General features: G+C 38.5%; 1 protein-coding gene across 2 annotated transcripts in view; it reads right to left on the reverse strand.

Moving 5' to 3' along the window:
• The window catches only part of SBF2 (SET binding factor 2), a 228,370-nt gene that overhangs the window by 80,746 nt on the left and 121,900 nt on the right, over window positions 1-25,724 (reverse strand). For both annotated transcript variants that reach the window (XM_039350252.1, XM_039350253.1), the window contains exons 7-14: window positions 16,484-16,616; window positions 14,869-14,977; window positions 13,597-13,710; window positions 12,085-12,162; window positions 6,923-7,036; window positions 3,706-3,834; window positions 2,914-3,012; window positions 1,878-2,082 (exon numbers count right to left, since the gene is read on the reverse strand). In XM_039350252.1, the coding sequence (XP_039206186.1) occupies window positions 1,878-2,082; window positions 2,914-3,012; window positions 3,706-3,834; window positions 6,923-7,036; window positions 12,085-12,162; window positions 13,597-13,710; window positions 14,869-14,977; window positions 16,484-16,616 (981 nt within the window). The remainder of the gene's footprint in view (window positions 1-1,877; window positions 2,083-2,913; window positions 3,013-3,705; window positions 3,835-6,922; window positions 7,037-12,084; window positions 12,163-13,596; window positions 13,711-14,868; window positions 14,978-16,483; window positions 16,617-25,724) is intronic.

A 25,724-nucleotide genomic window follows, 5' to 3' on the forward strand; every position in this document is an offset into this window, starting at 1 on the left:
AATTTTAATTGTTTTCTAATGTTTTCAATTTTTTATTACATTGTAAGCCATCCAGAGTCATTGTATCAGTGAGATGGGTGGCATAGAAATTTAATCAATACATACAGATATACATGAGGGAGGGGGAAAAATCTATGAAAAACATGATGTGCCAGAATCAAAAGACTACCACTGAAATTTAGAAGCAGGATTAATTTTGGTGATGAGATTTCTCTGGGATCTTTTTTTGCATTGCTTTTTGTTCCAAATGAAGAATAGAAAAGTAAAAATCTAGTTTCTGGAAAAGTTTTAAACCTTTGCTTGCAGTTTTTGAAATTCTCTAGTAAGAATGGAGGGTTATAGAATACAAAGAGAAGTCTGTGCAAAACCTACCAATTTGAAAAGTTCCTGTTTCTCTTCTAGACCACACATATCTAGTTATTCCAGATGGTCCAGTGCATTTCTAGAAATTACTCTTGTGAATTGAATGCTTCTGAAACAAGTAGGATTTGCACATATTTCAGGACAACTACATCAAGAGGAGAAAACAAAGAGACGATCTGGTAGTCCTGCCAGACCCCTCAGCTTTCCAAAAATGGCAACTGGATGGTCATCTCAGTATGACATAATATATACAATAATACAAGAATTCTTTGAGGACCATGAAGCAAGGACATGGAAGATGATTTGGCAAAGAAAAAAAGCCAGAATAAGACTGAAGAAGAATGGAGTGTGGACATATTTAGGAGGTTTAAAATAGAATATACCTAAGTAGACAAGATCCGTATTTTGAACACGAGATATTGTTATGATGTGAAGATAAAGAAAAATGTTGGCTAATTAAAACCTAGATGTATAAATGTCAACAGTTAAATTGAAATATTGAGTTGTTTATAAAGGTTAGATAAAGGTGATTAAGACATATATATGTTAACAGTGATATAACGTAATTAACATGTTTTGATGTAGTGATAAGAATAAAAATTATAAGCTTAAATATGAGAAAGTGGACATAAGGAAGAAGAGAGAGGATGTATTAAATGCTGAAATGGGAGAAATCTTGGTTATTGAATCTATAATATTTGGAAATTATAATGAAAATAAGAATATTATATTGTATTACTAATCTGTTGATATAGAAGTGAGATAGATAAGAAATGTATCTGGAACACTAGATGTTGGGGGAAATTGTGACAAAGGGAATTGGGGTCATTTAAAAATTTGAAAATGATAAATATTAAACATTTAATCTAAATATCAACGCAAAATTAAAGCTGGGAAAATTCATAAGGTTATTGATGGTCCAAAAGATGGAATGTTAAAATAAATAAGATACATAAAATTATTGATAAATGTAAGAAAGCTATTAAGTAGCTGATGGATAGAATAAGAAGTATACTAATGTAAACAAGAGACAGTATGTATTAAGGGAAAAAGAGAGGAAATATTTGCTGTAATAGTTGGCGATTTGTATTAATAATATTTGTATGTAATGGAATTATTGTAACTCAGACACCACATTGCTTTTCAAAGATATAATTGTAACATTGGAAAATTAATAAAAAGTTTTTTTAAAAAAGGAGTTGCACATATTTGTAAACCATTCCCATCCAAGCCCCCCAATAATGTCTCAATGATTTCTCCTCATGGAGGTTGGGATCATTGTCAGGATTTTTAAGGTTGAGAATGGGTGGCATTGATCCCGGAGGCCTGTCATTGCTATTCTCAAACTCCATTAAAAACAAACAAACAACAAACACTGGCACCACCCTTTTGATGTTCTCAGAATGTTGCCATGGTCATGTATGGCCTTTGAAAAGTCAGTGGGGTTAATTGTAGGTTTAAAAACAGCTCTCAATTTGACTTAACTGAATAAAACATAAGGATAACACTCATACCAACAGGTGGGCCAGCAGGAACAACACATTTCCTTTCAATGCGAGAAGCAGATGGTGCACTTTGGTTTTTAATCAAATTTTCCTGAATTAAATCCTGAACCTGATTTTCATTAATCCTGGGGAAAGGAAGTACATGAACTCGTAGATGAGATCCTTCTGTAGGTCGTGGAACTTTTTGGAATGTCATATGAGGATTTGGATTCTCCTGCAGACATTAAAGAAAGAATATTTGTATTCAGGGGTGTAACATATTCATTTATTTAAACAATTTGCTTGCCAAAAGTTGTACTAATAAAGTGCCATTAAGGATTCTTTATTAATAATTAATGCATTAAAGGGCAATAGCACATTCATCTTGATGTTTGAAATAAAATCAAAAATCAATTACTTTGAATGGAATTCAAACAGTTTAATGATCAATATGATAGGTAGGTAACCACTTTCTCTCATCTTATATTTTACATCTTCTCTGCAGACTTTCCAACAAAAAAAAAAACAAAACATCTTTTACTGATGACCAAATTAAATCATAAAATGGCATAGCGTAATTGCAGTACATCAATATTATACAGTGACAGGTAACAACAAAATAAAGTATCAATCTTATAATGGAAATAGTACTACTGCAGGGTGAAAAAAGGATAGATGGAGTGAAGATCTAAGTTACTTTCAGCAAACATGAAAAGTTTTTTTTTATTCAGTTTAGAAGGCTGCCCAACTCCCAAATAACTCTGAGTGTTTTACATACTGTAATTATAAGAGAAGAAAACAATTAATGAAGAAAATAATAACAATTCCTCTTTCTGACTTATGACTTGGCCTTAAAGTTCCATAACCCAAGGATATATTGCATACCAAATACATTTTATACCAAATGTAATAATTAAAAAAACCCCATTGTTTACTTAAGAACTGTACTTATAACTTTGTAATTAAGTTATATAACTGCAAGCAGCTTTGTGCATCTTCAACTTACAGAACAATTATGTAGAATGAAATATTAATGAATTATACCATAAACATACATTATACTTACATTTTTTAATAGCTGCTCCGCAAGTTCTCGGATATGTTTTAACACTTTTAATGAATTGCTCTCTTCAGATTTAATTCTCTCTACTTCAAATGCTACCAGCTTTAAAAATAAAGCATATTTTTGTTGATAAAAAGCAGCTTTTAGACAGTATTTTTACATATGGCACTAAAAATATTTACATACCATTTTTAATAACTCATTCCCATTGCTATTTTGAATGCATGTTGTATAATTGTTAATAATTCAAACAATAATAAACTTGACATTTTGACTATACCAAATTAAGTATTCAGAAATACATACTAATGTATTTCTTTTACTAATAATAAAATAAATATTTTTAATATAATTGGACATGTATAAATTTGGCAATGGCCCCTCTTTTCACAACTTGATTAAATTTCCTAAGTTTGCTCTCCTAACGAATTTTCATACTTTATTGAAAGTATGTAAAAAAAACCTAAAAATAATAAAGTAATATTATCATTTTTTAATTTTTAAAATGGTCAACAAAAGTTTTATTATGACAAATACTGCAAACTATTTGCATGTATTTATCCAACCAGCGACAATTCCCCATGGAGTATCTGTTCTTAGGCAACAAATAATTTGAAAACAAAAATTAATACATGCCCATAATTACTCTTTTAAGCTAATTCATTCCAATATATTTTACAAAAGTAATGAGACCAAAAACTAAAACAAAAAAACCCCTTCAAACAAATTAAACATTTTCTCTCAAGTTTCACAATTAACTTTAAAAACATATATACATATATGTATATCTTCTACCTCATCAAAGAGATCACAGGATCTATATGGAGGACCTCTCTCTGACACAAAACCTGCAAATGCCATTCCATTCAGAATTTTGGTAAGGAAATCATTCTCAATTAAGCCCCGTTGGCTTAAGAAAGCTGCCTGCAAATAAAAATAAATTGTGAAACATGAAGAAAAAAAGGATGGTTACTATAGAATGTAAAATTCAAAAAAGAATAATGTGTCTAACGCTTTTAATAAAACCAAACCATGAACTACCACAAGGTTGCTGTAAAAATGGAAAAATTTCCATGAATACACACAAATGTGCATTCCAAATATGCCTGGAATGCATTTAGAAATCTGCTTTCTCTCAGTAAACTTAAATTAGGCAAGGTAAGATGTAAAATGGCTACATACAGAATCTATTTAACAGCCGTGTGATCATTAAAAACATAAAAATGATATAAAAACTAGATTAGATAACTTTATTTATCTATTAATTCAAATCTGGACCTCTGTCTCTTGAGATACAAGCCAATGTGGTTAGCTCATCTAACACATGGCATCTCCACACACATACAACCTTTACCTTTCTCTAGGGCATCAGAACATGGGATGAGACAAATTAAGAAGGAACAAAGGGTGGGGGAAGACTGCTGCTAAACAACAAAGAAAATTTTCGATTGGAAAAACAACTTGGTGGATGAGTTTTGCTTCATGTTCACAATCCAGTTGAGGTCAAAAAGTGTTTCCCCCCATGGTCAGATATTTCTTCGTTTTTGTTTATTCCTCTTTATGGAATGCATTTTGGCTCACTTGCTGGAGCCATCTGGTTCATTTTACAAAACTATTCATTGGATCATGAATTAACATCTAACATGAAGCATATTATTCTTTCCTAATCTCTGCTAGGAGGCACAATATTTTTAACCATCTCAGCAGGTTGCTAACTATGGTTCTTTGTGCATTCATCTTTGCATTCAAACATATGTTTGCATTAGTACAAACCACCATTACAGAACATGCAAAAGCTGAAAATTTTGGTTGGACACTGGATCCTGCAAGAATCTACCTAGAATCCTAATCATACTGAAATAGCAGTTTGTGAAAAATAGGCCACAATACTGAGAACTGGAGAAAAAAATGGTAATTACAGATAACTTGCTATTATTTTTTATAGTGCTCACATGCATAAGAGAATAGTACGTTTAGCAGGTGATCTATGGCAATATTAGACAGAGAGCTACTCAACCAAATGACACTTATAAGCTTGAATACCTAACATGGCATGAGGAACATCATAAAGATCATTAAAAAAATCAATGGAGATGACAGGAGTGCCAATTGATAGTGCCCAGACTATAGTTATGAGTAAGAACTACTGTTTCTATACCAAACAAGAAAAATGGAATCTACATGAAATACAAAGAACTGATTGGCTCAGAAACAGGAAGTAATAACTATTTTCAAAGTTATTATTAAAAGGCAATTGCTGTAGATTTGGGCTCTGTAGTTAGCTGGAAGAAGAACACAGACTCTAAAATGGAGTTAAATTTGGAATCAGACACACAACTTTTGTACAGCAGCCTCAAATTTCTGATTTAGGAGCTGAGAAAAATATAACAATTTATAGGAGAGCTATGTGCAGAAAAAAATTGCCAGATAATATAAAAATATCAATGGAAAAACAGAGTACAGAGTGGACAGAGCTTTAGATGCAAACTAAATTTCTTGTGCTTGATAGGAAAAATTCTACCATGTGAGAAATTTCTCTTATTTTTCAGCCAGTCAGAAGATCCTTTTGAAAGGAGAGATAGTAACAACTACCTGCCACCACATTAGGCAGCCTGGCAATTCAGATTGTCTCAGCCATTAAAGATGCATCTGGCTGGGTCCTGGTTGGCAAACATACAACCAATGTGTAATGTTTGGAGGCAAGCTAGAAGACTATCTATGGAATATGGTTCTGATCTGTACCAATTGCAGAATGAAGTATTAGAGCAGGACTTGAAATTACTTTAGGAGTAAGTAACCAAACTCAATTAGATCAGCAGTTTTAGCTCAGGAATTTTAGTATCAGGTCATACTAAAGACTACTATTATTTGCAAGAAATGGTTAATTTGAATCTCAGATTCCTTCTTTCTTCTCCCTAATGACAACTTGCATATAATCTGATGGTGTAGTAGCTTCAACTATTCAGGCATGTATCCAAATACATAAAAAGACTCTGGACCTATTGTACTGGGTACATCCCTGTCCAACTTGGGAAAACAAGTAATAAATATTTACAAGCATTGTCACAAGGGTAAATCATTTTTGCAAATTGATGCAACATGCAATGCTATATAGAATATCCCAGTTACTATAAATCATTAAGTATAATCACAGCATTCTTATGGGTAGAGATAATGATGAAATTGTTAATTGCCCTGATCAGAAATCAGCACTCACAGGAAGTATTCAGACAGTTCTAGATTCTAAACCAGATCTACTGCTGAATTATACTATTTAATATACCTTTGGTTCTGCTTCATTAAAGGTATGAACACTGTATCCCTGTTGCTCAAGGTACTGAAGAACAAGATTAAAATAAGTAAAACATAATGTTCCTATATTACATACAGGGCAATGTATCTGCATTGTCCAGCACAGTATTTCAGATCCCTAGTAAAAAGTGAATAGACAATAGCAACCCACTTCTGAATGTTTGACAATAAAACTGCATAGTCCAGGCAGTCATCAGGAGTCAACACCAACTCAAAGGCAAAAAAGGAAATATGAGAAAACAGCATTTTTTGTTAAATGGAAATTAAATGTAAGAATTAAATTTTGGAATTACTGTTTGCCCTGAGTTCCATTTCAGATCTTTATCATAGATATATCAATTAGATATATTATTTTTGGTAGAAAGAAGAAATATTCTACAAGTTCTTTATTATCCATGTACTCATTAAAAAGAACTGTTAGTTGGACTTGCAGCTAACATATTCAGAAATTCCACTTATAAAAATGAAAGAGATACAATTACACGTACAATTACATTATTGGTACATAATCTTAGCTTTTAAAACAGCATGGAGAAAAAGCAGTAAAAAGTTGTACATTTTACAAGTTTTTATGAAATTGGATTGTCTTAAAATTTCAGACTAGATCAAGGTGCTTATTGAGCTAATAGTGTTTTGCTTATTTTAATCTTTTAAAAATATAATATTATTTATAAGCTACTAGGTTCAACATTATTATTACCTTATGAAAGTTTATTACAGGTTCTGAATGAATTCTGATTAGCTGAAGACAGGATCTATATCCTTGGAAAAGTTGTGCAAATAATCTAAGAAAGACTCCACGCACCTCTTTATCCTAAGAAAGACACCAAACTGTTATAATATGAAAATAAGGTATTCTTTCCCAACAAATTCATCAGTAGCCTGAGACCCCAATGGTCTGACAACATCTTTCTTGACACCATCCAGGTTTCAAGCCCCACCAGAGATTACTCTATTTTAGTTTTTTCAAATTAAAAAATAGGAAGCTAAATGGGCTCCATAGAGACCAAGAAAACATTCTTCAACAATAAAAATGACAAGTGGCCCCAGCCAGTATTTGCTTGGAAGTTGCATGTGTAGCAAACGAAACATAGGTTAATGGTGATGAAACAGATTATCTTGGAAGCTAGAAGAGTGATTGGAAGAAATTCCACCAGGACACCTTTGGTGAATGGATATTTTGTGACTGGATATGGCTTCCACTGCACCCATTTTTTAAAATCTATAACATGTTCTCAACATTCCAAATGCATCCACTGGTCCCCAAATTTAATCAAAATCACAATATGATATTAAAATTAAAAATCCCATGTGAACAGCTTGCTTGTATTCCCCCATAACTGAGTTGCAAGAACTTCAATTATTCAGGTATAAACCCCACCTTTAAGGACTCTGGCACCAGTACATTTGATATACCTCAGTTCAGTTTCATTTTTCACCAATACTTCATTTTCCCATAAACTGGGCATTGATACTAACCGTGGAAAGTAAATTTAATTCAGGGATCACAGATAGGATACTGCAGTAATGCTTCAAAATATAATGAAAAGATAGGACTGATACCAGTAGTCCTCAACTTTAGACCACAATTGAGTCCAAAATTGCGACTGCTAAGCGAGACAGTTGTTAAGTCAGTTTGCCCCATTTCTTGCCACAGTTGTTAAGTGACTCACTGCAGTTGTTAAGTTAGTAACACGGTTGTTAAGTGAACCTGGCTTCCCCACTGACTTTGCTTATCAGAAGGTCGCAAAAGGGGATCAACATGACTCTGGGACACTGTAAATAAATATGACCCAGTTGCCAAGCGTTTGAATTTTGATCACATGGCCACAATGATTGTTAAGTGTAAAAAATGGTCACGAGTCACTTTCTTCAATTCCATTGTAACTTCAAATGGTCACTAAATGAACTATTGTAAGTTAAAGACTATCTGTACTTTTTGGAGTCCTGTAGAGGAAACGCTGTCTTACTAGCCTCATGCTAAGTGTAGCTCAATTTCTTCTTTCTACAAGCATTTCATTGTAACAAAGGTTACCATTGACAAAAAACACATGGGAAACAGAAAAACAAATGTACAATATTTATTACTTGGTAAAGTATCTGCCATTTCTAGGTACTTTTTCCATTCAAAAAAGAATCTGAGATACATTTTCAATTACCAAAAAGATATTTCATAGTAAGTCTAACTATTGCTCTTAATTACCAAAACTGAAGCTAGCAAGAAAAGGGATATTCTACAGCTTTATTCCCAGAGTGGCTTAAAGTAAAGATAAAAGTACCCTTTGTAATACTATTTGGCCAAAGACAGCATCTGTAGAGGTAGATATGTATTTTATAATGTTTAACTAAATAGGTATTCCACTCTGGTTGTCACTTTACATATGCAATCTTCCTTTGTTTCATGTTGATCTCCCACTGAATGTGCTGTGATGCTGGTATGTTTGTGAATCTTGATAGCTAGATGTGGTCTGTTTTTTTCTGCTAGCATTTTGGCTTTGAAGTGAAAGAAGGAGCCACTGGAGTAGTCTCAACTAAAAACAGTCCAACAGGAGCTGTTCTTATGTCCTAGTCATCATGCCCAGAAAACCCGTAACTGTAATAAAGGTTGGCCTCCTTTGAGAGAGTGCACTTGAGACAAACCTAGATTCCTTTCTATAATAGCACTAGACATAGCACTTAGACTTACATACTATTCCACAGTGCTGACTTAAAAAACCATGGCTGACTTATGAGGTCCGCAAGATGCTGAAAGCACGGAATGTGGCTTTTAAATCTGGTGACATGCTGACACTTAGAACAGCCAGAGCAAATCTGAAAAGTGCCATAAAAGGTGCAAAGCAAGCCCATTGGCAGAAAACTCAGAACTTTTTTCAGGACCCAACAAACACCAGGCGAATGTGGCAAGGGATCCAGGCGATCACAGATTACAAGGTGACTCCATCGAGATGCAAGAACGACAGAGACTTCCTAAACAAACTGAATACATTTTTTGGTAGATTTGAGGCATCAAATAATACTCCTGCTAGGAAAGCTGTGCCCCATCATCAAATAATACTCCTGCTAGGAAAGCTGTGCCCCATCCGACGAGCAAGTGCTAAGTTTTGATATCTGTGTCCGGAAAACACTGCAGAAAGTTAATATTCGGAAAGCAGCAGGCCCAGATAACATCCCTGGACATGTCCTCAAGGAATGTGCAGAGGAGTTGGCTTGTGTTCTCACAGATATTTTCAATCTCTCATTGCAACAGGCAGTGGTCCCATAGTGTTTTAAGACAGTCATCATCTTGCCAGTGCCCAAAAAGTTTACAATTACAGGCCTTAATGATTACCGTCCGGTTGCACTGACATCCACCATTATGAAATGCTTTGAGAAGCTGATAAAGGACATTATTGTATCTAGCCTCCCGCCAGCATTTGACTCGCTTCAATTTGCCTACCTACGGAGTATGCTATTTCTTCCATTCTCCATCTGAGCTTGAAGCACTTAGAGGAAAGAAATGTGTGTTTGTTGTTTGTTGATTTCAGTTCAGCGTTTAACACAATCATTCCCCAGCATCTAGTAGACAAACTGGGCCTCTTAGGCTTAAAAACTCCTTTGTGCAACTGGATTCTTGATTTTCTTACCAACAGGCCCCAATATGTGTGAGTTGGAACAAATACTTCTAATACCATTTCCTTGAGCACAGGTTCTCCTCAGGGCTGCGTCTTAAGTCCGCTGCTGTTCACCCTGTTGACCCATGACTGTTGTGCTAGGTTTGGCACCAACCATATTGTGAAGTTCGCAGATAATACAACAGTAGTGGGCCTTATTCATGATGACAAAATGGAAGCTTACTGCAAGGAGGTTGAGGGGTTGGTGAACTGGTGTAGGAAAACAGCCTAGTTTTAAATACCGGAAAAAACCAAAGAGATCATTGTTGATTTCAGAAAAGCCAGGCACAGCCACACATCTCTGTGCATAAATGATTCACCAGTGGAGATGGTTACCAGCATCAAATTCCTGGGTGTGCAGCTAACAAGTAGGCTGGCTTGGTCGCTCAACAATGAGAAACTGGTAAAGCGGGCACAGCAGCGCCTGCATTTTCTGCATTGCATGAGAAAAGCACATCTTCCTTCCCCTGTCCTGACCACTTTCTACAGGGGGACGATCGAGAGCATCCTGTCATACAGCATCACAGTCTGGTTTGGAAGCATCACTGCTTCAGATAGGAAGGTGGTGCAGAGAGTGGTGAGAATGGCCGAGAATTGGCAGTTCCCTCCCTCCCATCCAGGACATAGCACAGAAGCACTGCTTGAGCAGGGTCCGTAAGATTATCTGGGACACTACACATCTTCTTCACGACCTGTTTTTCTTGTTACTTTCTGGGAGGAGGCTTCGTGGTATCCGCAGCAGAACATCCAGATTCAGCCATAGTTTCATTCCATACAGCATTAACCTTGCGAACTCTCAAGCTTCCTCCTTCCGTTATATATTCAAGATGGACAGTATTTAATATTTATTTGTTATGTATATGTATGGTGTGGGTCTACACATACATTGTATATAGTATGTTTTTAGGGCGTGTCATGTACATGTTTCACTTTGAGAGCGGGCAACTAAATTTCATTTTTGATGTGTGCCATTGTGCCCACAGTAAAAAAATGACAATAAAGGTTATCTATCTTATCTATCTATCTTTACAGCACTCTCTGAGTGGGTCACAAATGTCAACATATTGTCCCCAACAAGTCCTCATTTTACCAACTTTAGAAAGATGGAAGGCTGAGTCAACCCTGAGCTGGTCACTCCTGGTTGTGGGCAGAGTTAGACTGCAATTCTGCATTCTAGTCACTATGCTACCATGGCTCCTAATGTCATTGGGATGGGAAAAAACAATATTTTCAAATAGGCCTGAATGTGACTCCCTCCCCTTTCTTCTTTTCTGACCCAAAGTATCCTTTGCTTCTCATAAGATGCTTTAACTCAGCTTTGAAAATTGTCTCACTTGGGGTGGAAGGCTGACTGGGGTTTCTATGTGTTATGAGGCTAGATTAGGTGCAAATAAAGCCTGATCCTCCTTTAGCTCTTTAATTATCATGTTGGACATTGCTAGGCTGGCTCCCACTGGGATTTCCCTCACAACTCCAATATAGCATACTGTCTGGTGTTTGTTGATTCTTCTGATGTTATTCATTCAACAAAGTATAGGGAGATCCAGTTTCCATGTCCTCAGTATGGCCTCATAATGGGTGCTGTTGCTTCATTTTTCAGCTTCCCTGGTCTGTCCAGCCATAGGAAGCTTATACCATTGATGGCATCACCTGTTTCTTGCCTGCCTGTTGAAGAATCACTATTTTTGGTGCTTTGTGATGCCTTGTCCATCATTGGGAGAAGGAATCCAGGACACTTTCAGAGAAGCTGCTGCCTGCTTCCTTCACTTTGTTTACTGCCTCTGAACGCCATTACTTCATGAATCAATTCTAATCCTTGTGGCTAGATAACTGAGCTTGTTTCTTTGGGGCCTTTCAACTGCAATGTTTTGCTGTCGTAGGGTTGTATGCTGTTCCTTTCTCCTCAATCCCTAACTTCTGTTATAGTTCTTTTTGGGAGGAGCCAATGGGAAAACCACTAATTAATCCTATAAGACACACTAATGAATGAATTGAGATTTCTCGTATGGAACAGGAACAAATCTTAAGGTTTGTTTTCTAGCTAGAAGTAGAATTAACCCTTTCGTATCACTTCCAGCAAGAATTCTTAAATTTGAAAAAGAACTCTTCAACATTTTTGATGACATAAAGTAAAAATCTTTGGGAAAAATACAGAAATTGAAATACATTACATTTTCCTGTTTATTTCAGCATTGGGAACATTGTGTCTTACCAACATTTTGGAATGTGACAGAGCAGTTCGAGGGGGAGGAAATGCATAATCTGCTGTTGCCAAATCTGGATATAAAACCTACAATTTCAAGAAAAAAAATTAAAAGCAAGTGGTTTACATTTGTTTTTAAAATATTTGTTATATTTTAAATGTAAATTGTGCCACATTTAAATTTCATATTAAAATTTAATAAATGTTTGCATTCTTGTATCCTTATTATTTCAGTCTGATGCTAGATACAAAGAAACAAATGTTAAATCAGCTAGGAAATATTTATAACTCAAAGCAGCTAACTGTGATTTTACACTTGAAAGGGAAAAAACTCAAATAGACTGAATAATCAACATTATACAAAAAAGGATCTCTTTACTGTAAACCTTCTCAGAAAATATGCAGAAGACTTTTAAATTTGATTGGTCTGTGTTGGTCTAACTTCTTTTCATGGCAACAATTAAATGCATTTATAATTAATCTATGTCTAATGTTTTTTTCTGCTAAAGTGAATCAAAAGAAGGAGGAAAAAATAATGAAGAAAAAGAAAGGAAGGAAGGAATAAAGAATGGAATCCATATACCACTAAAACTCTCCTGTTTGCTTGCCTATTTGAACCCTCCAAATGGTGCATTATATCAGAACAGTTTTTGAATCCAGGTACCTTAAATCCACAAACTTAAAGAATGCACAAAATATCTTTATTACTTATTTACTACCCATTTCTTCTTTCAAATTGAAACTTCCACCAGCTCACACTGTTCACACCAGTTTTATGTGCAAAGTTGTGGTTGTTGCAACATTTCTACTGTTGCACGATTGTGATTTCCGATGCTTCCTGATAGATTACCACAGGCAAACACAATGGGGAAACTGGCATGAAATCAGAAGTCACTGCTGTTCCTGGTCCATTATACCACAAATATTTTGCAATCAAGGTACCTCAGATCTTAAAGAATACATAGAAAATCCAGGACATGTTATTCTTGTGGCATTGAAATTACCACCATGTTCAGACTAGTCCTCTGAAGCTGTTGTGCAATCATCTTTCCAACAAGCTTGTTTAAAAGGAAAGATTGGATACTGGACAAAAATTGTCCATTATGGTTGGGTCCAGTAATGGCTTCATGAGGAGGGGCAGAGAAACCACTCCCTCTCACAAGGAAGAATTTACCTAATCCTAAGTCACTTTCCAGGAACCTTCACCAATCAGGAGGGGCATGGGTCTAACAGGCAGTGGCTAAGCTCACAGTCATGAGAACCCTACCTGTTTCTTCATGTATCAAGTTCAGCTCCCTGGCAGGATTATAACTATGCACCTCCACAGGAACTGAACTAAAGCTGGCATTTAATTGGGAGCAAATCTGAGCAATTTTGTCCAACAGATGCTTTACAAAATCCTCTGTATAGCCCTGTAGATGCACTTCAGAGTCCCTTCTACTCTAAACAAAGCTGTCAGCTATCTGCAAACTATGTGGGGTTAAATGTGCGTGAATGTTTATATCATGGAATTATACTTACTAGAGACAGAGAAGTTTGAGTCTGCTGGAGCAGTGGTTCTGGAAGCTGAGAGAGGTGAATACATTCAGGAATTTTAATTGTACCGCCATCTAGGTCTGCTATGATTACATCTAACTAGAAGACACAGAGATAGACATAAAAGCTCTGTATGATATTTAATACCATTAAACACAGATAGAACACTGAAATGTCAATAAACCAAACAGTATGGAATATCCATTGAGAAATAGGGAGGGACTAAATTGATGGAAATAATAGGTTCTGATTTTAAATCAAATTTTGGTTGGAATTGTTAAAATATTCTGACTGATGTCTAAAAATTTTTGATTAATCAAGCTGTAGGTATAATCATTTTGCATAGCAAATCTCACTGCGGTGGTAACTTTAGATAGCTCTTTTGTTAAAGAAAGGGTTCCTCGTATTTCAAGAACAGAGCAAGATCAATCCAGGTTTTTCCCCAGTTATCATCTGGCTCACTAGAGCCATTTCCCATGCTATTTTCAAGTCAATTTCAGATTCTGCATGAACAAGAAGGAACACAAACTGAGAAGTAGAAGTCCTGCAGATAAAATGTATTTATAGATAAATCTGAATCCAACTCACCATATAAATTGAATTTTTTTCAAATTAAATTTTCAAATATCATCAAATGCCACTGGTTCACTTCTCCCTTTCAATAAGGATTCCACTAGAACAACCACTACCAGACTTGCCTATTAGTTCTAAAACTCATTACTACTCAGTGCTATTATAGTGCTCTTAGAAAATATCATAAGTCATTCAAAATCAAAATGCTAAGGTTAGGGTAAATCACATTATGACTATAGTTTCCAAATGGGTTTTTCCCTCGCCAAATCATCTTTTTCTCCATTATATTCATTTCATATTTATGAGATATGTAACAATTTCTTGATATTGTTTGTTACTAATATGTTTGTACCACTTTGACATTTTTACAGTTAAGGCTGCCATACACTAATATTTTTCACCACATAAACTCTTTGGATTCACTAAGAATTCCTATAACAGAGAGCTGGGCAGTATAGAAATTTAATCAATCAATCATATTGCTAATATAGCATTCCTAATGGTTTTTTTTCTCCCTTTAGAGCCAGCTACATATGTTTCGGAGCATCTTGGGCAATTAGTTAAGTATAATGCACAGTATTAATGAAAGAATGTAAGAAAATCTCCTGTTGTTTGAGTAGAATTATTTATTTAATTTAGATGAAGTTTTTACATCAGGCATAAAATCCAGCTTAATATACTCACAAGTTCATGGATATCATTACAGAAGATAGAATGTACACCAATAATAAAAGGTGTTGGTGAACTTAGAACCTCCAGGAGTTGTGCAGGTAAAATTGGAATGTACGGGTAACTGAGAGGAAAAGAAAGGACAAATAATGCAGCCACTCTACTTTGTTAAACACCAAACTTTACATGCTTTCTACCATTTCCATTAAATCAGCAAAAATACATTGATTGGATTTTTATTTACTTTTTTGAAAAATATTTTCTTGCTTAATAAGTAGAGTGTTTACAAAAATAACTAGTTTCTGGTTAACAAAATATCATAAAATACATTTCACTGCATTTTCTATCTACAGTTTCCTCAACTGCATGACTGAAATATAATCTTTAAAATTAATGAAGGAGGCTGAATACAAAATATGTAGACAACTATTGATTGAGGTAATATACCTAAAATTAGATTTTTCCAAGACAAATATTATTTATCTAAAACAGTTACAGATAAGTGAAAATTGTAATCTAAATTTAAACAAGAATAGTTAGTTAAAATAGCTGAAACAGAGCTGTTTTTATCAGATAACTCTGTATTTTGCTGGCAACAATAATACACATGAAATAGATCTATATACAGAAATAATTAATTTATGCTTATCCGGGTAGGAAGAATTCCAAAACAGTATTCAGATGGCACCTGGAAATATCCTCTCCCTCTTCATCCCCCCTCCATCCTTTCTATACACATTTCATATAAACTTTGAACACCATATCTGGGATTATACCAATAACATGACCTCCATCAGCCTGTCAAAATCTTTTACTGGAAGATAATGGGTAAATTATTACACGCATAAAGAATAACATATTACTTAAGATGGTTTCAGTTGTCTTTGAGGAGCTGTGACTGAATACGCATGCTGGGCTTGTGCATTTTATGGTTTTCATGACAATCATGAATGTTTAAACTTGTCACTAGATCAATAAATTGGGCATAAAATATCCATGAGCCTATTTCTTCTTTATGATGGGACAGGCAGCTTAGCTATTGGCAGTGGAATTAAACATTATGCTGTTGTAATTAGGCCTTGAATCTCATTTTTGTAAATGAAGCCTTTAGCATGTGTCACAAAACCAATGGCCTTAATTAAGGACTTTTAAGATTGGAAAGAGAAGCAGCCAGACTACCACGCACATTACACAGCCTGACTGTTGAAAAGGTTCAACCATTTCAGAAATCAAATAATTATAGCAGCATTTATGATCTCTATAATGTGAAGAACAGTATTATGTTTATACACTAAAAGTCTGGATGAGGACTTCTTAAAAACAAAGTATTTAAAAAGCACTGCAGCCATCATGCTGAAACTTATTATTTCTGTGAAGGCCCACTGGCTTGTATTTCAAACAAAATAAAATAAAACAAGTCAGATAGTGAAACATGAGGTGTGTATGTGTGACATGTGTGTATCTGTATGTTTTGCAATTTATCTCTAAAAGTCCTAGATTTGGGGAATCCTAACAGAAAAGGAATGGCAAACTATAAAAAAACTAAAAAAAAAAAACAAACCTAACCCCCCCCCCCGCTAAGATAATCCACATTGATAAAGATTTGGTGCACTCATTTTAAAAATCTTACCTATATTTGAGAGGAAACATTAAGGATTCTAATGCTCTACAGGCATCACTCAGTCTTTGGAAACTAGCAGAATGAAAGAGGACTTTATTTTCTGTAAGGACTGCACAGAATAGATTCAGCACATTTTGAATTCCTTAAAAAAAGACACACAAGTTTAAAAATATATAGACTTATTGCAATAACAAAAGAATGAAAGTTATGATGTATTAATTGACTATTATTGGAATCACTTTAGGAAAATATGTGATAAAACTCTGTATTTTGGAGATTTTCTTATTTCTAAGTTCTTTCATTTGCTCTTTGACATGTATGCATTATGCTATTATTATTTCTATATCATTAGAATATGACAGAAATTGGCTATCTTTCAGTATATTTGAGCCCATTTTTCCAACATTGCTCAATAAGTACTTCAAATAGATTTTGTTCTGTTATTTATGCATCTAAAACCCATTTAAGTGGTTACTGTAATTTATCAGACAAGTATAACAGCACAATCTTATAGAATAGCTCAATCTTACAAAATCATTCTCCAAACACATTAGGTTGCTGTTGTGAGAAAAAACTATCTCTGAGTTATCTGCAAAACATACATTAATAATTATGGGTCTGAAAAGAATCCAACACTTGAAGATTAGTTGGTGAAAAATCGAACAAGCTTTTTCATTAATTGTGTTAATGAAACAGACACAAATATAAAAAGAGCAAAAGAACTGCCAAAACCTTTCTAAGAATTTATAATTCTGAAGCCCCCTTTAAAATTAAAACAATTTTAAAATAAATGTTAAAACAATTATTTTATTATTTACTGGAATTCACGTTATTTCTAGGCTAAGCAGAATGCTCATTAGGTGATGACTGTCACATGTGATCCAATTTGGAAAAACTTTTTTCTTTGTGATTTAAGACCCTTTTATATATTGCTCACATCACATTATTATGCATAGTCTGTTCAATCAAAAGAGGTAAAATTGATAACTATTACCTGTATTCCTCTAATTAAAATTCTTGATAGAGAACATTTAGGAAATTCTAATGCTCATAAGCTCATGGCAGCAGGAATGTATTGTCTATAAACAGTTTTGCCCATTTCAAGAGACTTCATTAAGTCATTACTTATTGCTGTTTTACGACTTTCTTCACCAGGATTATTGAACTTTAGAAGGTATATAGTCAACCATAATATATTATCTCTTTTAATGCTCTAGTACTCATTAAACTATTTATGCCACCTATATACCTATACACAAGGAGTCTAACAAAATCATATGGCTAAAATACAAAGACCATTACTCCCAGTATTTGTGATTTAGAACAAATATTGTGAAAGCAATAGAACAAGAAAAAAAATATGGGAATTGAAAAAGAATCTTGACAAATGCCATTAAATATCTGAAATTTGATTATACTACTATATATTAGGCTGCTGTTGTGAGAAAAAAAATCTGAGTTATCGGCAAAACATACATTAATAATTATGAGATAAGCCAGATAGCAATCACAAAGTACGCCGTATGATCAGGGATTGAAAAGAAGGGTAACAATATGGATGTACTAGCAGAGAATGGAAGAGTATTTAAGGTGACATAATGACATAAAGAACAAAAAAAATATTCCAATTTTGATTTCAAATTAGAAAAAAGAACAAATAAAGCTTAGTCGAAAAGCCAATCCTTGCCAATTATTTTATGTACTCTTCCTTTCAACAGGTGATTCAGTCTCTTTGTATTGTCCATGTAGATATATAAATAAGTAAGTATTTTGATTATCCATCTTGTTGAAGCTCCGACTGAGAATCTCCATAGACATTTTGTTGAAGTATAAGTAGAAAGGAAAGAGAACAGAGACATACAGGTAGTCTTTGATTTATGACCACAACTGAGCCCAAAATTTTGTTGCTAAGCAAAACAGTTGTGAAATGAATTTTGCTTCAGTTTAAGATCTTTCTTGCCACAGTTAAGTGAAACACTGCAGTTGTTAAATTAGTAACACGGTTGCTAGGTGAATCTGGCTTCCTCATTGACTTTGCTTGTCAGAAGGTCGCATGATCACATGACCCCAGGACACTGCAACATGACAGTCACCAGGCATCCATATTTGGATCACATCACCACAGGGTGCTGCAATGGTTGTAAATATGAAAAATGGTCATAAATAACTTTTTTCAATGCCGCTGTAACTTCAAGTGGTGACTAAACAAATGGTTGTTAAGTTGAGGACTACCTGTATCTAACTCTGAGAAGGTTTTTTTCAAAGGTAAAGGTAATGAATGTTAATGCTACTAGGTATGAACTGCAAATATCTGGATGATATTAAATGAAGAATTACCCCTTTCCTACTAGCTGATGGTTACCTGGAGTTTTTTCAGCCCTGTGTTGGAGGCTATAGTGTCTCCTTCATCTCTGAGGAATGCCACTATCCCAATCCCATATATTTTCAAAACATTTCTCTTTCCATGGTGCTAGTTGTATAAGAGATATTCTTAGAATGAATGAATTCATTTTTATTTTGAAGATATTATAATTCATGTGGTAGTGCTCTATACATTAGAAGTCAGTGTTGCTGTTTGAATGAGCAAGAATTTTTCAACCAAACAGGAATTGATATAGAGGCCTCTGCAGAGAAGGTAGTTGTGACTGGGTACTGAAAAAATCACTTTAGGTGTCTGCAACAAAAACTTTAAAAGGTTAGGCTTTAATTTTGACATCACTGGTTGCCCTGTGAATGCTAATTTTTTATTGAATTCATTGGTAAAAAGTTCTGAAATTCATATATTTCACTATTCTGTTATCTGAAGGGGCGTTGTCTTACCTGAACGCCTTTTCTCAGCATGAGGAATGTAGACTCCACGCATGGGTTGATTTAGTCTTCTAGCCCAATCAGACCAAACAATCAAAGTTGCCACGCCTCTGCAGGGTCTGACCATGCCCCAGTTTTCGAAAGGGCGAAGCGAATGATTGTGTGACGAGATGGCTCCGAACTGCTGACACTAACCTAGCTGCTAGTAATAATCAGGGAGGGGGTGGAGTCTACATTCCTCATGCTGAGAAAAGGCGTTCAGGTAAGACAACGCCCCTTCTCCAGCATGTAGAGGAATGTAGACTCCACGCATGGGACATACCAAAGCCCCTATGATCCCACGGGTGGGAAGCAGGTTGGTTAAGTGTCGGTGCTGAAATGGACCACTTGTTGTAAAACCTGACGGCCAAACGCAGCCTCCGCGGAAGCAAACTTGTCGAGTTTGTAGTGGTGAATGAATGGTGAAGGGGACGACCACGTAGCCGCCTTACAGATGTCCTCTATGGACGCCTGAGTCTGCCACGCCGCCGATGTGGAAGCGCTATGAGTAGAGTGCGCTGTCAGGCGGCTTGGGACAGGTAAAGAGGAAGCCTGGTAAGATTGAGCGATACAGGCCTTGATCCACCTGGCTATAGTAGAGGAGGAAACCTTCTGTCCCTTGGAAGTTGAGTGGAAAGAGACAAACAATGCCTCCGATTTGCGAAAGGAAGCTGTCCTCTTAATGTAATGACGTAATGCCCTACGTACATCTAGGTAATGCCACTGCTTTTCTAGTGTGTGAGAAGGATTGGGACAAAAGTTTGGTAGTACAATGTCCTGAGCCCGGTGAAACAGGGTATTCACCTTGGGAATGAATGAGGGATCTAACCTCAGCACCACTCTGTCCTGATAGAAGGTACACAGGTCTTCCCTAACTGAAAGAGCAGCCAGCTCTGACACGCGTCTCGCCGACGTGATGGCTACTAGGAAAGCCACCTTGTGGGACAAAATGTGAAGAGGACAAGACCTTATAGGTTCAAAGGGAGACCTAGTGAGTGCCTGCAGAACACGAGGTAGTTCCCAAGATGGATACCTGTGTACTACCGGAGATCTGGTGTTGGAGACTCCTTTCATAAAGGATCGGACTCTGGTATGATGGGACAATGGAGTGGCGTTGGCACAGGTGAACACCGTGGAAAGAGCGGCCACCTGTCTACGCAAGGTGTTGGGCGCTAAGCCTTTATCCACTCTATCCATGAGGTATTCAAGAATCACTGGAATAGTGACAGAAGAGATAGACAAACCCTTACAGGTACACCAGTCACAGAAGTTCTTCCAAGTGGCATCATAGATTCGGTTCGTCGCCGGCCGTCTGGAAGCTTGGATCATAGCTATCACCCTTGAAGAGTAAGATCCGCACATCAGGAACTGGCGCTCAGATGCCAGACGGCTAGTTGTAGCCACTGTGGGTTCGGATGGCATATGGCCCCCTGTGTTAGAATTATCCTCTCTGGAGGGATTTGCCAAGGGGGGGCTACGGCGGGGTTCACGAGATCCGCGAACCATGGATGCCTCGGCCAATACGGGGCCACAAGGATTAGCTCCGCCTGTTCCTGTAACAGCTTCCTGATGACAGCCGGGATCAAGGGAAGGGGTGGAAATGCATATAGAAGGCCCGCCGGCCAAGGGTTGCGGAGGGCATCTGCTCCTTCCGAACCCTGGGATGGGTACCGAGATAGAAACCGGGGAAGCTGGGTGTTCTTCGGGGATGCAAACAGGTCGACTTTGGGCAGACCAAAACGGTGAGTTATCTCCCGAAAGAGATGGGGATGTAGACGCCACTCTGAATGATCTATCGTAGATCGACTCAGAAAATCTGCCTGGTCGTTTTCCACCCCTGAACTGTGTTCTGCCTTTAGGGACAACAGATTCTGTTCCGCCCATGACCCCAGACACTGGGCCTCGGACATTAGAATCCGTGATCGAGTGCCGCCCTGCCTGTTGACATGGGCCTTTGCCGCCACATTGTCTGTCAGAACCAGCACGTGGCGGCCCGCCAACTTCTTGTGGAAATGGCGAAGTGCTAGGTGTATGGCTCTGAGCTCTAACCAATTGATATTTTTCTTGAGATCCCGTTGAGACCACCGTCCCTGGGCGAATTGAGATTGCAGATGTGCCCCCCATCCAAACAGACTGGCGTCTGTGGTCAAGGTTACCTGAGTCGTTCTCTGAACAGGGATCCTTTGGACAGTGCTGGGGACAACCACCAGATGAGGGACGTGAGTGTCTGTGGTGGGACTCGCACCCTCTGTGGAAAACATGCTACACCCCGTTTCTGGTAAGGGAGTAGAAACCACTGTAGTTGTCTCGTATGAAGCCTGGCCCATGGCACTATGGCAATACATGAGATCAGTTTCCCTAACAGCTGTGACAGCAGGAGCAGGGTTACACATTTCTCCTTGCGCACCCTGGTGACCATCGTACGTATGCTGAGCTGACGCTCCTGAGACAGGAAAACTCGGCACTGGCTGGTGTCTATTATTGCGCCTAGGTGGAGCAAACGGTTTGTTGGGATCAGATGACTCTTTGGGAAGTTGATCATAAATCCATGATCCTGGAGTGTCTTGATCGTCAGTGCCACGTCTGAACGGGCGTTCAGTGCCGAGGACGACTGGATTAGGATATCGTCCAAGTAGCACTGAACGCGGACTGGTACCAACCTGAGCTGTGCGGCGAGAACCGCCAGGATTTTGGTGAAAACCCTTGGAGCTGATGATAGGCCGAATGGCAGGGCCCTGTACTGATAGTGATGGTTGGAATACCTGAATCTGAGGAAACGCCTGTGATTTGGATGTATGGGAACGTGCAGGTAAGCTTCTGTCAGATCTATGGATGTAAGAAAATCCCCCGGCCGAATACTGCCCAGAATAGAATGAAGAGTTTGCATCTTGAATTTTTGGTAAATTAGGTACCGATTTAGAGCCTTGAGGTCTAGGATCGCCCTCCATCCTCCTGAGGATTTTGGTACCACGAACAGGATGGAGTAGAAACCCAGTCCCCATTGATCTGGGGGTACCCGCTCTATTGCCTCTATGCTTAACAGATGACAAATGGCCTCGTCCATGAGACCTTGTTTCACGGGATTTCTGGATAGGGGGCAGGAGATGAAGCGCCGAGGTGGGAGTGTGAGGAACTCCAGAGACAGTCCGTCTCTGATAGTGGTTAGAACCCAATTGTCCGTGGTGGTACTTTCCCATTTGTGGAAATATAGTGCCAGTCTTCCGCCAATGGGAGGAATCCGCCTCAAGTCACTTTGACTTTCGGAAAGGACGACCTCCTCTGCCGCGAAGGGGCCTCTTAGCCTGGAATTGTGGCTTTGGCTTGTCTCTGTAGCCGGACCGGTCCGATGAGCGGTCCGGCCCTGCTTGAAAGGGCCGATACCCGCTCCATGTAGTTCAGTCTGAGCCAGACTTGAACGACGGACGCCGGTTGTATGGAGAAAAACGTCTGCCCGTTTTTTTGACAACATGAGCTAGTACTTTCAACTTTTCTTTGTTTTCAGTCAGGTAAGGAGTGAGAGCCTCTCCAAAAAGGCGACCCTTATGATATGGTGCCGCAGCTACTCTCCATTTGTGCCTGGTATCGGCCTTCCAATTTTTTAGCCAGAATAACCGGCGTGCGGCCACGTTGGAAGCTATGGCCCGAGCCGAATATTTGGCCGACTGCAGAGACACATCTGCCATGTATTCCAGTGCGGCCCTTAGTTTAGTGACATCCTGGTGAACCCTTACCTCGTCTGGGGATAATCTGGCCTGTAATTCCCTGAGCCAGATTAATGCAATTCTAGCAAAAAAGAGTTAGATGTTGAGGCTCTTATAGCCCAAGCCGATGCCTGATGGGTCCTTTTGAGGGAAATCTCAGACTTCTTGTCCTCAGCCTTAAGGGCCTCCGACATATCTCCTGGGATTTTGGTGTCTGACAGTATGGGGGCGAGAGCCTCGTCTACACTCGGAACTTCGAGGACATCGTTGAGGGAAGGGACCGTATCTAAGAGCTTACGATCTAATCCCCCAAGAGCAGAGAAACTTCCAGGAGATCCCCACTGATCCTGAATGGATTTGAGAAACATAGGGGGGCAAGGTATCTGTAGGTTCTTCTCTACCGGTTCCAGAAACAGTGGGTCAGATCAGTCGTCTGTGGTTTCACGGGTTCAATTTTTCCGGTGACATAGGCCTTTTCTAAAAGAGGATAGAAGGAATTTGGATTAAACACCCCTACCATAGGAGTGGCCTCCGCCTGAATGTCTTCCCCGTCTGACCACATGCCTTCTTCTGGAATCTGAGCAGAAAAATCTGATATCTCGCTCCCTTCAGATTGAGGTGGAGAACCGTGATCTGAAATCACATACTCCCTGGGATGCCTAGTTTCCGTGGGCGTAAGGGGGGTTGACGGTCCTTGGACCGGAATGGCCCTCCCAGAAGCCGCCATTGCCTGAACCACTGCCTGTGAGATCATGGCTTGGAGCTGGACAGTAAATGAAGGATGTTCGGGGCCCCGAAGACCCGCCGCCATCGGCATGAAAGATGCTGAAGGGATTTGGGGAGGGACGACTGTAGTAACCTCCCCCTGAGACCCACAAGACACTGAGGAAGGTCCTGGCTCAGCAGCTGGAATTGAATCTTGGACCTGTAATCTCAATTCTCGGTCAAAGAGGGACAGATGGTCCCGTTCATATCCCAGCAAGGGACCCTGGTCCAGGGTCTGCTTGGGAGACCAAGCCTGTGTAAGAGGGGAAGGTCGATGCTCCCCTGATGTGGATGCAAGAGGAGGTGAGGGGATAAGCTGCATCTCTCCTGTCTGCCGCTGGGCTTTGGAGAATTGTCGCTCCAGCACCCCGTGTCTGCTATCTGCTTGCTTGTCATCGGCCTTAGAGGTCCGTTTGACCTTGGCCTTTGCAGGTGTATCCAGACTGGATGGCTTGCGTTTTATATTTCCACTGGAGGTGGAAGCCTGTGAAACGGTGTTATCCGCCATATTGAAATAAACAATAGGAAATAAACAACAGGTGTTCACCAGGAGATCCCTGGATCTGGCCTGTACTGCAGTAGAAGAAAAGACAGGTTGTCACCAGGAGATCCCTGGATCAGTCCTGTTCTGCAGGAGAAGAAAGGGCAGGTTTTCACCAGGAGATCCCTGGATCGGCCCTTGGTCTGCAGGAGAAAGGAAGGCCACGGCCCACCTGGGTGGTACAGGCCTGCACGAGGGTCTGTGAGGTCCGGCCCACCGTTAAGCATGGAGTCACTACGCGATATAAGCCACGCTATGCTCAGGGGCTGTCCTCCCCATTCAATTTTTCAGGCCCACTGTAATAGAGACAATTTGGCCGAAAAGGTATCAAATTAAAGATAAGTCTATACATGAATATAGTATATATCTTGTTTAATTTAATTCTGTTTTATTTTAATTGATTTTTTTTTGACCCTCGCGTCTCACTTAGTGACGGCTAGGACAGTAAGTGCCGACCACTATGAGACAGCGGAAAACAGGCAAGGCAAGCAGCCATCCAATCTGTTGGCACTGGATATTTAAAAGGTATTGGTAAGTCACAGTCTGGAATATTACCAGATAAAATGGAGTAGAGACTCAAGGTATTTTCCCTATGTCCACTAGGCAACCTGAGATGGTGCCTATTAAGCAGCTGAATGAAGATCTAAAGAAATGTAATTAGAACTCCTATTCCCCCCCCAACTTAGGGAGAATCACCAAATAAGTGAGTTACTTCGTGACTGAAAAGGCTGTAATTAGGACAAAGCAGTCAATTTAATGTGTGTGATCGGGCGGAGCCCAAAATGGCGGCCGGGACAATCTGATGAGAGATGAAACAAGCTGAGAAAAAAAATCCTCTCCTGCAAGTAATCTGGTAATCAGCTCTTTTAGTCAAACAGTTCACCTGCTGTTTTTTTTGGGGGGGGGGATAATTTACAGCTGACAATCAACAGTAACAAGGAAGTACTTGAGTAGTGTGAGGATCGAGCCTTCTAGAGGCTCAAAATGACGCCCGCAGGTTGTTTGAATTGGTAACTAACCTAAGAAGATGATTTCAGTTTTCAGCTGAAAATTAGTAGTTTAGCTTCGCATTCACAGCGAAGATCTTGGGAGGGGGTGGGGCAGGTGGATTGTAATGAGGAGGCAGCAATCTACGATCAGCTGTCTGCCTCTGAAAACTCACGGAGAAGGGATTGATTAAGAGAGAAGAAATGGTGCAGCACTGAGCTCAGAGCTGAACCAATCCCCCCCCCCAAGAAGGAAAAAAAGGATAGAGAAACCACGAATGGCAATAACTACCTTTCTGAATCTAAATTAGGAGCCAAATTCTCATGTGTCTTCAGGGCTGAGACCAAACGAAAACTGGGGCATGGTCAGACCCTGCAGAGGCGTGGCAACTTTGATTGTTTGGTCTGAT

Source organism: Crotalus tigris, unplaced genomic scaffold, assembly GCF_016545835.1.
Source record: "Crotalus tigris isolate CLP2741 ecotype Arizona unplaced genomic scaffold, ASM1654583v1 scf7180000018308.1980950, whole genome shotgun sequence".
NCBI classification, from domain to species: Eukaryota; Metazoa; Chordata; class Lepidosauria; order Squamata; family Viperidae; genus Crotalus; species Crotalus tigris.